The sequence below is a fragment of the Camelina sativa genome, chromosome 5, assembly GCF_000633955.1.
Source record: "Camelina sativa cultivar DH55 chromosome 5, Cs, whole genome shotgun sequence".
NCBI lineage: Eukaryota > Viridiplantae > Streptophyta > Magnoliopsida > Brassicales > Brassicaceae > Camelina > Camelina sativa.
In genome coordinates this window covers 7,194,979-7,208,220 of record NC_025689.1, presented here as the reverse complement: position 1 = coordinate 7,208,220, position 13,242 = coordinate 7,194,979, and the positions used below count along the sequence as shown (strand labels likewise).

Here is a 13,242-nt window from a genome sequence, read left to right as displayed (position 1 = left end):
TTTTTTTTTTTTTTTTTTTTTGATCAAACCTTAATAAAAGTTTTTTAGGTTATTACTTTTGCTAACAAACAAACCACCAAACGTTTTTACTTTTAAAACCAATGTTTTTAAAACCGGACCGGTAACTGAACTGAGAAAGCTTCTGGATCATGAGTCAATATTGTTCGACCGGGGTCAACCGAGTTCAATTGATTTTGATGATATTTTTATAAATAATAGATATGGATATGTCTTCTATTTTTTCCAATGATTATAACTATGATATAATTGGATATACCAAATAAAGTAATTCAATAATCATAATGTTTTTAAAAAACATTAAAAAGTAATAAACTCAAACTGTAACAAACTCAAAGTATAACTAGTATTTGTAAAATATTTTAGAAATTTAAATCTAAAAACAATAAGATAATAAGAGTGTAGAACATGCAATCTTCATTCTCTAAGAAACTCTACTATTGCTTATTTGCTAAGAAGAAAACTAGAAAAGGTAATTAATTAAATTAATTGTACTCAAATTTACAAAAAAGAAAGTAGAACCCGGTTTTATCCGGTTTAATGGTTCAGCGGTTTTTGGTTTTTTGGCGGGTTGATATGGTTTTTTACCAGTTCAATTTCTTTTGGGTTTTGATATTAACCCAACCCGGACATGATGTCGGTTCGCGGGTTAACGTGGTTCGACCGCCGGTCCGGTCCGGTTTTGAAAACATTGTTTAAGACCAAAACAAGTTTCACGAACTTACAAAAGAAATCGCTACGACAGCATTATATTAATGACGCATGATTTACTAACATAATAAAAAATCATATTTAAACGTGACAATTATATTGGCAAATAGTTTAATTAACCAATGCCAATAGTACACATTGGTGATTCGCAGCTAATTATTAGTTTTACAATTGTTGTTTGAGACGTACGTCATAGATTTTGCAGCCAAAACAATCTGATTTGTTCTTTATTTCTAGAAATACAAAGATGGAAAGTGTTTACTTCAAGTGAAGTTCAGATATGGACCGAGTCAGAATACGACACGAGGCTCCAAGACAGAGACCACAGACAGTGCTGAGTTGTTTCAACAGAAGCAAGTAGGAACCTTTTGTCTGAGAGAGAGACTCCGAGTTAGGCATCAGCTGACACGACCATACCTTTGCTTCTCAAGTAGACCCAACTTTTTTTTAACCCTCACCAAAAAAATATTAAAAACAAAGCCAAAATAAAAAGCCACCCACCCAAAAAAAAATAAAATTTTTAATGAAAGAAAGAAGAAACTTCACATCAGCATCAGAATCTCTCTCTTTCTCTCTCTCCTTCTTCACAAGCAAAAACACCAAACCCAATTCTTCTTTCTTCATTTTGCCGACACTTCTTTCTTCTCTCTCTCTATCTCTCTCTCCACCGTCATGGATTCCTCCTATGGTGTCACAAAGCTCCTTCTCCTCCTCCTCTTAGCCGTCTCCATTGCCACCGCATTACCCGATAACAAACCCGTATCAGGTCAAATAAACTCAAACTCAGTCCTCGTAGCTCTCCTCGACTCTCACTACACAGAGCTAGCTGAACTAGTCGAAAAAGCCCTCCTTCTCCAAACCCTCGAAGAAGCAGTTGGCAAACACAACATCACAATCTTCGCACCACGCAACGACGCCTTGGAACGGAACCTAGACCCACTCTTCAAATCTTTCTTGCTCGAACCAAGAAATCTCAAATCGTTACAGTCTTTACTAATGTTCCACATTCTCCCTAAACGAATCACTTCTCCTCAATGGCCTTCTCTCTCTCACCACCACCGTACTCTCTCCAACGACCATCTCCACCTCACCGTCGACGTCAACACTTTAAAAGTCGACTCGGCAGAGCTCGTCCGTCCTGATGACGTCATCAGACCCGATGGTATCATCCACGGTATCGAACGTCTTCTCATCCCTCGCTCTGTTCAAGAAGATTTCAACCGCCGTCGTAGTCTCCGTTCAATCTCCGCCGTCATACCAGAAGGAGCACCTGAGGTTGACCCAAGAACCCACCGTCTCAAGAAACCAGCTCCCGCCGTCCCCGCCGGTGCTCCTCCTGTTCTCCCAATCTACGACGCTATGTCACCAGGTCCTTCCCTAGCTCCGGCTCCAGCACCTGGACCCGGTGGCCCACGTGGACACTTCAACGGCGAGGCTCAAGTCAAAGATTTCATCCACACTCTCTTGCATTACGGTGGATACAACGAGATGGCTGACATACTCGTCAATTTAACTTCTTTAGCCACAGAGATGGGTCGTCTCGTGTCAGAAGGCTACGTTTTAACCGTTCTTGCTCCTAACGACGAAGCCATGGCAAAGCTCACAACGGACCAGCTAAGCGAGCCAGGTGCTCCTGAACAGATTATGTATTACCACATCATACCGGAGTATCAAACCGAAGAGAGTATGTACAACGCTGTTCGGAGATTTGGGAAAGTGAAGTACGACTCATTGAGATTCCCACATAAAGTGTTGGCTCAAGAAGCTGATGGATCTGTCAAATTCGGACACGGTGAAGGCTCTGCTTACTTGTTCGATCCTGATATTTACACCGACGGTCGGATTTCGGTTCAGGGTATCGACGGAGTCTTGTTTCCGGCGGAGGAAACCCCGGCGACGGAGATTAAACCCGCTTCTCCGGTCGTTAAAAAAGTTGCTAAATCAAGAAGAGGTAATAATAAAAATTTTACATTATTACTCTTTTGGTACGATTATTTTTAGATTCTAACTTTTTCGGTCCATAAATATTTGATTTTGACATCTAAACCCAAAATGCGTCATTGTTTTGTGTCATCCAAAAATTTCTTATTCCAAACGTTACTAACTATACTAGACTTTTTTGTGTGTGGAATGAAACATTAACCACATAAGAGTAGCAGCCATCGTCGTTTAATGGTAGTAGAAGTAAGTGAACATGTGGGATTTGGAATAAAGTAGACACTTGTAAGAGAATGAAGACAAAAAAAACTCTCTTAACAAATTTTTGTTTTTTTTTATTTATTCGACATACTTTTTTATTCTATAACGCACCGACGAATAATCATTAAAATTAGGGAAACCAATGTTTTTATTTTTTATGTATTCTTAAAGACAAGCTGTGAGAGTGAGACACATTGGTCGTTAACGACAGCTTGTCTAAATTTTCACTAAACCCCAAACCAAATCCTTTTTTTTTTTTTCTCTTTGTCTTTTGGTATTTTGGGTTTGTTTTATAATCATATATATATTCATTGCACTTAAATGATTTGTGAATGTTACTGATGATAATGTATATGCAGGTAAATTGATGGAGGTAGCTTGTAGAATGATGGGTTCACGGTTTATTCCGTGTCAGTGATTTTACAGAAAAAATATCAGAGCTTCCCACAATTTCTTTATTCTGTAAACATCTGAAGAAGAAAAAAAAAAAGAGAAAAAGAGTTGAAATATGTAAATGATGTGATTTTTGGGGTTCGTTGCGATTTGCATGTTCTATTTGTAATTTTTTTTACCATTTAAATATATATATATATATATATAAATACGTAGATTTTGATGAAGTTTGTTATTATTTGGGGGTGAGTAAACAGAAATGTCATAGGAGTTAGAGAAATCAATATATATGTAATACTTACTACAAGCAAGTTTATACAACAAACTATGGAATAATAAAAAGGAAGGATCCATTTGTGTGCCTATTTGATTCTCTATTCCATTTCTCTCTTACCAGTCCAACACATTATTGTCATCATTTTTGTATGATAAAAAATGTCTGTCAAATATTTTCTTTCATATATAAAATGTGTGATTGGACATGGTAGTTGCAATGTACATGTAATGTATCAATCAACATATCTATGATATTATTTAATATTATACATGTATACACCTGGTCATGAAGTCAGCGTATTTGTTTATAATTTATGCAATACCCAAAACAATACTCTTTTTTGTGTGTCACCAAAATATATATACAGTAATAAATTGGTTTTTTATTACAGATAGTATACAGCAAAATCACATGATAAACTAGGGTTAAACTCTATGTTGAACTATTTGCTTTTATAAATAAAGCTATAAGAATAAAAAGAAAAGAAGAAGTTTCCTACTCCTCTACTAGTATATGTTTTACAGCCAGATATTGAGAAAATCACAGCCTAGAACACGAATCTTTAAATGTTACTATTAAGACGGTGAGAAGGTATTAGGAGTAGTAGTAAGTGGGCACTGGCCACGAGGGCAGGTGAGCTGTGTGTGGGGCTTTTGTCCTCTTGTTATCAAAGCCTCATTCTCTCTTAGTCTTTTGCTAATTAATACTATCACTAGACATTATTTCTGTAGGAATTTTACAAACATATTAATAATGCAATATCGAAAACCACAAGAACATTTGTTAAACACATTATTAACCTCGCATCGTTTCGTTTTCATAGATTCATAAACTAGTCGACCTATATAACAATGTAAGTACTAAGAAATCACTTTAACATTAGATCTTGTATGGTTATGATATGTGAACAATCAAAATCTTAGGAGTGAGTACTAGTACTAATTCATGTTCGTTTTTTTTTTTTGGGGTTCAGATTTAAGCTTGTAAAATGTAGTTCATAGATTTAGCATAGTCTCATATCCACCACAAACATGTTCCGAATACGGAATAGCCCACAAGGATATTTGTATCTGACCTTAATAAACATCAGCTGTAAAGGAAGACCCCACAAGCCTCTCCTTTGACATTTCTATTTGCACAACTCCACAACTCACCAATGGTCTTCTCTTCAAATTCACTCATATGACATCCTCATAATATATGTTTACAGTTTTGAGTTCAACACATTAGAGACCATCTTATTGGACTAAGTAAAATTTAATGAGAGTCATTTCACGAAAACTTCCTCATATAAGGAGAGATCTTGTTGGCTCACATGTTCTTCTCCCATCTCCACTCCCTTGAATACACGGTTTCATCTTGATCTCCGCTTTTTGTTATTTATTCAGTTTATTTCTTTCAACGTGGTGTGGCAACATGATCTAAAACTTCTAGACCCACAATACTTGAACTCCTAAAATATAACCCAAACCCGACCCGAATACTCTAACACCCAGACTTAAATATAGGTACGCAAACAATTTGGTAATAAGAATAAAAGCGAAGAGTCGTGCATAGCGCAATTACTCACTTAGTAGATAATAATATTGTCTACAAGCGTTTCATGTTATAAAATTTTATTCTTAATTTTTGGATGAGGCTCTATTACAACAGTTGGCCACTGATCCACCTTTTGAATAGGATCGAGGACTCTTCTGGTAGATACTCTGGTGTGTGTCCACATCCCTAAAGTCAAAATGCTCAAAACAATTAGCAAATTAAAGATGTTTCACTACAATGGGATGAAAATAGAAATGATGGGTTTAAATGAGAAAACTTGCTTTGATAGTAGAAAAGGTCATCTTATTTGCATAAGTTCTCGTGTATCTGTCGAAAGAATGATATTACGTGAGTTTAATAAATTTATGATACGATGAGAAATTAATGAACAAGAGTAACATAAACCAATAAGTACCCAGCGATTTGATCGTTTATCATCCAAGGCTTCCAATCATGAGTGATTGAATAATTGAGAGATTTTATCCAGGCTTGAGTTGCAATGGAAGGCAACACCATATCATGATCACCACTGTTCAACATAAACGGCACAAGTTTTATGAGTACGTATACAATCTTTAAATTTATAGAAAACTATAAGTCTAAAACCATATGTTAACTTTTTATTAAACAAAATTTGTGCTTCATATCATTGTATTAAAAAATAAGAATACTTTTTAAAAAAAAAATTGACAAAAGATAACTAGTTAGAGAAATAAAAATTCAAATTTATTTTTGTAAAAATCATTTTTTATATTTCATAGTTTCATAAGTTATAATTTTACTTCATCAAAAACTAATTTTAATGAGTTAATTTTTTTTGAAAGAAAACATAAATAAAAATACCAACACTCTCATCAAGTAATAAAAATTCATTCCTATAAGCTCATTCTTTTTCAAATTTTTATTGTTTTACTTATAAATATATGCATTGTTTTTTAAAAAACTAAACATAGGTATTACTCAAAAAACCCTCTAAGTCGTCAATTTTTTGCACTATTTCAGTATTTCCAAAAAATGTAAATAAAACAATTAAGTCTAAAAGGTACAAAATATAAGCCTTACGTGTATCTTCTAAATGCTTTCATGGTCATATACCTTATAGTTTTTAAAATTGTAAAAGTAAATTGGATTCCTAGTCGTGAAGGCTTTAATTTGATATACTATTTATTAATATTTTACAAATTTTACCATAAAAAAGAGAGGTTATATTGCATATTATTTTTGACTCCATATGATTGATTTATATTTTTCGAGATAAAAAGCTAAGTTGCTAAAATTGGTAACTTTCAAAAAAAAATTGGTGTGTAGAAACCACTAATATTTTCATCAATTCAATTTTTTTATTTTATTTAATAAAGTCAAGTAAAAAGCTATATTATATTGATAACTTAAACTTTATCCAATTAAATTAATCTCAAAGTTCAAGTTTTAGTGATTGGATTTAATATGATATGCAAGCTCAACCGCTGGTTCATCGGGTTTAGCAGAGTTTCTATGGTTTTATTCGAGCGTTTTATAGTCTAGATTTTAATAAGAATTTCACCCGGTATACTTGCCGGTTGACAATTCAACCGGTTTGATCTGCCAGTTTGGTCTTGATTGCAAGACACTGGTTTGTTCTCTATATTTGTAAATGTTTTGCCCAGACGGCCACACCTACTCGTAGTTTATATTTGCACAAAATCAGTTCTTGGAAAGTATAAATTTAACTATTACCTGAAGATTAGAGACCGGTAGCCGTTAATGCTGTTATTCACATGGTATGGTACACTGCTTATAATGTTTTTATCGTATGGTATCGTATGATTATATCGCACCCATTCCACTTTGCTTCCCTGTATTAATAGATTGTTCCAAATTTACATTATATAAAAATAGATTATACAAAAATTAACATGATATAGTAATTGATTAATGATCTTTAATTAAGCTTGCAAATACCTTATTGATTTGAAGAGCTTTGCGAACGCTCTCTGTGTTGGCCCAGCGTTCGAAAATATAATACTTATAATACTGCATAATCAACCTTTTCTTATTTGAAATATCATAAAACTGACTCTCTTTTTTTTGAAATATATATCTCCACTCATACTGTACATATGAGATTCGTTTATTTTAATTCGATTCCTAGTTTAAGTAACTAAACAGCAAGGATTGATTAGCAACTCTATTTTTATACAGAGTAGATGACTAGGTAATAGATACATTGGCCAGTATATCACAATCTCATTAAACATTAAATTAACATGTTTACTTAGATATTGCCTATCTAGCTATACTAAGGAGTAAGGACTTTGATCTTTGATCATGAAGTAATTGGAAAATATGGTAGAGTAATTAAATAGAGTTAATAATATAATTTCATCATACTAGTTGCGTAAACGATCTTCGCTTTTATAGTTTTATTTGTTTTCTTTTCAGTTACTTTTCTATTAGCCAAAAAAATTTGGTAAAATACTTATAAAGCAATGAGGAAATATATTTTGTGTAGGATTTTGAAAACAGATGAAGTCAACTTTTTTACATGGGTCACTAGATGGAGGAAGGATGTGTCACTTACAAAGCAATCGGGAGCTATATTTTGTGTAATTGTGTCATCACAATTTGGTATTAATATCTGATGTATATTTATTTTGTCAGTGCACTGTAAACACCAATAAAAATAAAACTGAATTAGTGATGATATTTGTTACGGAGAGAAAAAAGTATCGACCAAATTTCAAAGTGTGTGTACCTTATGGTATTCTTGAACAACTTTCAAACATTTTGTGTTACGTGGATCCACATTGTAATAATTTCCTTTGCAAAATCTCTTCAGTGACTGTAAAAATAATATTTAGATTTCGAACATTGTTATATAATTTTAGGCTTTCAAACTTGGCAAGCTATAAGGTTTGTATAAAAACACAGAAATATATATTAAAAAAAGAAAAAAAACTCTAGTAACAAATTAAGCATGACACATATTTCGTACCTCGTAGAGTTCATCAGATATTAATGACATTCCATGAGCAAATGGAATACGATAGTTTTGTTCAATTTGATAATGTGTTACCGGGTTTCCGAGCACATAACCCTGTTTTCGGCAACAAATATATAAGTGTTCTTGAAACTATATATGTACATAAGGTAAGTAGAAATGAGCAAATATCAATGACCTGTAGATTTATAGGAGGGTTGCAACATATATAATTCCCTGCATCACAATATCTATATTGTTAAAACATGAGAGAAAAGAAACATTGGATTACTTAATAAAAGTGTATGTGTTATACCTTTTGAGATTTCGTCAACAAGGGCCGGAACAATCATACCGGCATAAGAGTCTCCGCTAGCGTAAAATTGGTTGGAGATAAATTGTGGATGTTTGCTTAACCACTATGAAATGAAAAAAGAAAAACACCTTAATCGATGAGCTACATGCTGGCTGAATACTCAATACCATTTAAAAAATCAGAACGTGTAAAGCTTGAAATCACTTAGAAGGTAATGAGAAGTGTTGAACTTACACAAGAGTTATACGGAACCACGAAAAATGTGAAAAAAAACGAAAACAATAAAAAAAAAGGTTTGTCTTAACCTTTTGAAGAAACTCATGGATCATCTTAACTTCATTTGTGTCACTAGTTTTATCAAGTGGAGTTCTTGAATATGAGAAGCCAGCTCCAACAGGCTGGTCCAAGAATATTATGTTCGCTACCTACAAAAATTATGCCAAATTTAGTAAGATCATTAATATATAATAGATCATTGATTGGGTTTGTGATCGACATATGAACATATGTACTTCCCTTCCAGCTACCTTTGTCCATGAATATGTAGTAGAGAACATAGAAGGGGCACTTCCATTGTAAACCTCGGACTTCAAAGCCACAGGACCTATATATATATATATATATATATATATATATATTTTAACCCACTTTGAACCACCTTAGCTTTGAAAATAACCCTTAGAGCAAGAGAAAAAGAAAGTATAGACTTACCAATCTCGGAAATAAGGCCAGTGAGAGAAGAACTTCCTGGTCCTCCACTTAACCATAGAAGAAGAGGGTCTTCTTTTGGATTGTTCTCAGACTTGATGAAATAGTAAAACAGTTGGGCTTCCTCCTCCTCACCAATACCAATGTACCTTCATTTAGAAAAAATGGCTGATTACTAAATCCAAACTCAAAACAAAAGGTTTGCAAAAGGGAAATTTAACAAACCCGGTTTCGAGTTCAAAAGGAAGAGGGCCTTCAAAACCCGGGAGAAACTTGATGATAGTGCCAGAATAAGCATGATGACTCAAGAAAAATAGAAGCAGAAGCAGAAACTTTAGTAGCAAACTCATCCTCTTGCTCATAAGGTTTTTTTCAAAGGCTTGCTTAAATTATCGTATTATACCATTTATAGCCATAAATTACCAACAAAACATGAAAAAAAAAGTGAGTTGGGTAGGAATTTATGATTGGTTTGGGCTCCACTCATTTAATTTTGTAGATAAATATCAGAGAGTCGATATTGCTATAGGTTTGACAGATCCATAATTTATTGGAAATTAATTACTTTGGAAAAAACATTTTTCCAAATTTTATCCAGTTTCATAAATATCTCTACCTAATACTTGATTCAAATATGATTCTACTTTCTCTATTATTTTATTTTATATTTAAATTATTTTGAATTATTTTATAATTAATTTACTTAATAAAATTTGTGATTTTTTTTGCAATATGATGTAATTCAATTTTTTTCTAAACAGACATATATTATTCAATCAATGAATAAATAAATGTGTATACAATGTTTTAAATCGCTTGGAAAGATAAGACAATTGTTAAGAATCATAATAGAAAAAAAAGAAAAAAAACTAAAATGATCTCTAATATGGATGCAATGTCGAAAACCACACATAAGAACATTTGTTATCAGAAATTATTAACCTCGCATCGTTTCGTTTTCAGAGATTTATTAACTAATATACCTATATGTTCTTCAACATTTTGAACATTAGATCTTGTATGGTTATGGTATGTTAAGAATCAAAATCTTAGGAGTGAGTACTAATAGTAACTCTTGTTCATTTTTTTGGGTTCAGATTTAAGTTTGCAAAATGTAGTTCATAGATTTGAAGCATAATCTCATCTCCACCACAAACATATATGTTCCTACCAAATACGGAATAGCCCAGAAGGATATTCGTACCTGACCTTTGGTAAACATCAGCTGTAAAGAAAAAGACCCCACAAGCCTCTCCATTGAATTGAGGCTTTGCCATTAATATTTGCACAACTCACGACTGTTGTACTCTTAAAATTCACACATATCACATCCTCATAATATATGTATTACATGTTTGAGTGTAACACATTAGACCATCTTCATTATGAAGCAATTGAGGGTTAATCTCCCAAAAAAATAAACTGAAGGAATGAAGTAAACTCTTAAAGTAAGAAAAAAAAAAACTCGACGCAACAACTCTATTCACATTAATGCTTTAAGAAAAAAAGAAGAAGCAGACATTAGATATCGTTTTTGAATACACTGTTTCGTCTTGATCTCCGTTTTTGTTATCTATTCGGTTTATTTTTTTCAATGTGTTGTGGCAACGTAGTCTAAAATTTCTTGACCCACAAATCCACAATACTTGAACTTCTAAAACATACCCCAAACCTGACTCGAAAACTCGACATCGAGACTTAAATATAGGTAGGCAAACAATTTGGTAATAAGAATAAAAGCGAAGAGTCGCGCATAGCGCAATTACTCACATAGTAGATAATGATATTGTCTACAAGCATTTCATGTTATACATTTTTATTCTTAATTTTTGGATGAGGCTCTATTATAAAAGTTGGCCATTGATCCACCTTTTGAATAGGATCGAGGACTCTTCTGGTAGATACTCTGGCGTGTGTCCACATCCCTAAAGTCAAAATGCTCAAAACAATTAGCAAATTAAAGACGTTTCACTACAATGGGATGAAAATAGAAATGATGGGTTTAAATGAGAAAACTTGCTTTGATAGTAGAAAAGGTCATCTTATTTGCATAAGTTCTCGTGTATCTGTCGAAAGAATGATATTACGTGAGTTTAATAAATTTATGATACGATGAGAAATTAATGAACAAGAGTAACATAAACCAATAAGTACCCAGCGATTTGATCGTTTATCATCCAAGGCTTCCAATCATGAGTGATTGAATAATTGAGAGATTTTATCCAGGCTTGAGTTGCAATGGAAGGCAACACCATATCATGATCACCACTGTTCAACATAAACGGCACAAGTTTTATGAGTACGTATACAATCTTTAAATTTATAGAAAACTATAAGTCTAAAACCATATGTTAACTTTTTATTAAACAAAATTTGTGCTTCATATCATTGTATTATTTTTTAAGAATAATTATAAAAAAAAATTGACAAAAGATAAATAGTTAGAGAAATAAATATTTAAATTTATTTTTGTAAACATCATTTTTTTTATATGTCATAGTTTCATAAGTTGTAATTTTACTTCATCCAAAACCAATTTTAATGAGTTAAGTTTTTTTAAAGAAAACATAAATAAAAATACCAACACTCTCATCAAGTAATAAAAATTCATTCCTATAAGCTCATTCTTTTTCAAATTTTTATTGTTTTACTCATAAATATATGCATTATTTTTAAAAAAAATAAACATAGGTATTACTCAAAAAAACCCTCTAAGTCGTCAATTTTTTGCATCTTTACCCTCTATTTCAGTATTTCCAAAAAAAATGTAAATAAAACAATTAAGTCTAAAAGGTACAAAATATAAGCCTTACGTGTATCTTCTAAATGCTTTCATGGTCATATACCTTATAGTTTTTAAAATTGTAAAAGTAAATTGGATTCCTAGTCGTGAAGGCTTTAATTTGATATACTATTTATTACTCCAATGAATATGAATCATATACCTTAATATGCAATATAAGGTAGATTCCTAGTCCTAGTCTTCTAATATGCAATATAAGCCTTACGTGTATCTTCTAAATATTTTACAAATTTTACCATAAAAAAGAGAGGTTATATTGCATATTATTTTTGACTCCATATGATTGATTTATATTTTTCGAGATAAAAAGCTAAGTTGCTAAAATTGGTAACTTTCAATTTTTTTGTGTGTGTAAACCACTAATATTTTCATCAATTCAATTTTTTTTTATAAAGTCAAGTAAAAAACTATATTATATTGATAACTTAAATTTTATCCAATTAAATTAATCTCAAAGTTCAAGTTTTAGTGATTGGATTTGATATGATATGCAAGCTCAACCGCTGGTTCATCGGGTTTAGCTGAGTTTCTATAGTTTTATTCAAGCATTATATAGTCTAAATTTTAAGAAGAATTTCACCCAGTATGTTTGCCGGTTGACGATTCAACCGGTTTGATCTGCCGGTCTGGTCTGGTTTGCAAGACACTGGTTTGTTCTTTGATCTGCCGGTCTGGTCTGGTTTGCAAGACACTGGTTTGTTCTCTATATTTGTAAATGTTTTGCCCAGACGGCCACACCTACACTGCTTATAATGTTTATATTTGCACCAAATCAGTTCTTGGAAAGTATTGGTTTAACTATTACCTGAATATTAGAGACCGGTAGCCGTTAATGCTGTTATTCATATGGTATGGTACACTGCTTATAATGTTTCTATCGTATGGTATCGTATGATTATATCGCACCCATTCCACTTTGCTTCCCTGTATTCATTTTAAAAAATTGATTATACAAAAATTTAATATAATATGGTAATTGATTAATGATCTTTAATTAAGCTTGCAAATACCTTCTTGATCTGAAGAGCTTTGCGAACGCTCTCTTTGTTGGCCCAGCGTTCGAAAAGATAATACTTATAATACTGCATAATCAACCTTTTCTTATTTTTATTTGGACGTTTAATACCTTGTCTTTTTTGGTTGGAAGAAAAATATATTATTTAATTAAAACATGCGATTTAATATCTAAACTAATAAATTTTGTTAGTTTCATACCTACGATTTGTTGACAAAAATAAAATTCCGTTTTTACCCTTACTATATTAATTAATAATTAATTTTAAATGATATGACATTACTTTATAAGTTTATTTGAATTA

At 32.3% G+C, this 13,242-nt stretch overlaps 3 protein-coding genes across 9 annotated transcripts in view; 1 reads left to right on the top strand and 2 right to left on the bottom strand.

The window, feature by feature from the left end:
• On the top strand, positions 1,242 to 3,686 carry LOC104785948 (fasciclin-like arabinogalactan protein 16). Its single transcript, XM_010511247.2, has 2 exons — positions 1,242 to 2,680; positions 3,288 to 3,686. Exons 1-2 carry the CDS (start codon positions 1,402 to 1,404, stop codon positions 3,344 to 3,346), a joined length of 1,338 nt encoding a protein of 445 aa, XP_010509549.1. The 5' UTR covers positions 1,242 to 1,401; the 3' UTR covers positions 3,347 to 3,686.
• On the bottom strand, positions 4,772 to 9,520 carry LOC104785947 (serine carboxypeptidase-like 9). 2 transcript variants are annotated; one of them, XM_010511246.2, is made up of 14 exons: positions 9,346 to 9,520; positions 9,124 to 9,269; positions 8,940 to 9,016; positions 8,718 to 8,837; positions 8,413 to 8,515; positions 8,296 to 8,333; positions 8,112 to 8,213; positions 7,872 to 7,958; positions 7,698 to 7,781; positions 7,079 to 7,150; positions 6,854 to 6,972; positions 5,553 to 5,666; positions 5,414 to 5,464; positions 4,772 to 5,320 (listed from the first exon to the last, which is right to left on the bottom strand). In XM_010511246.2, exons 1-14 carry the CDS (start codon positions 9,480 to 9,482, stop codon positions 5,221 to 5,223), a joined length of 1,350 nt encoding a protein of 449 aa, XP_010509548.1. In that variant the 5' UTR covers positions 9,483 to 9,520; the 3' UTR covers positions 4,772 to 5,220. The 2 variants fall into 2 exon arrangements, with proteins under 2 accessions (XP_010509548.1, XP_010509547.1); XM_010511245.2 differs by having other exon boundaries at positions 4,772 to 5,323; positions 5,419 to 5,464.
• The window catches only part of LOC104785944 (serine carboxypeptidase-like 9), a 6,134-nt gene continuing 3,740 nt past the window's right edge, over positions 10,849 to 13,242 (bottom strand). Inside the window, exons 10-14 of one of the 6 annotated variants that reach the window (XM_010511240.1) lie at positions 12,934 to 13,023; positions 12,729 to 12,847; positions 11,275 to 11,388; positions 11,141 to 11,186; positions 10,849 to 11,045 (exon numbers count right to left, since the gene is read on the bottom strand). In XM_010511240.1, the coding sequence (XP_010509542.1) occupies positions 10,965 to 11,045; positions 11,141 to 11,186; positions 11,275 to 11,388; positions 12,729 to 12,847; positions 12,934 to 13,023 (450 nt within the window). In that variant the 3' untranslated portion in view covers positions 10,849 to 10,964. Of the gene's footprint in view, positions 11,046 to 11,134; positions 11,187 to 11,274; positions 11,389 to 12,503; positions 12,667 to 12,728; positions 12,848 to 12,933; positions 13,024 to 13,242 lie in introns of those variants that run through there. The other 5 variants (XM_019245751.1, XM_010511241.1, XR_767432.1 and 2 more) reach the window with 5 other exon arrangements.

Bases quoted from the DNA above. Each gene is read 5' to 3' on its own strand.
- LOC104785948 (XM_010511247.2), top strand. From the start codon at position 1,402: ATGGATTCCTCCTATGGTGTCACAAAGCTCCTTCTCCTCCTCCTCTTA. The intron at 2,681-3,287 runs GTAATAATAAAA...ATGTATATGCAG, and splicing joins AGTTGCTAAATCAAGAAGAG to GTAAATTGATGGAGGTAGCT.
- LOC104785947 (XM_010511246.2), bottom strand. From the start codon at position 9,482: ATGAGCAAGAGGATGAGTTTGCTACTAAAGTTTCTGCTTCTGCTTCTA. The intron at 8,334-8,412 runs GTATAACACATA...ATTGTGATGCAG, and splicing joins TGTTGACGAAATCTCAAAAG to GGAATTATATATGTTGCAAC. The intron at 7,782-7,871 runs GTACACACACTT...TGGTGTTTACAG, and splicing joins TTGTTCAAGAATACCATAAG to TGCACTGACAAAATAAATAT.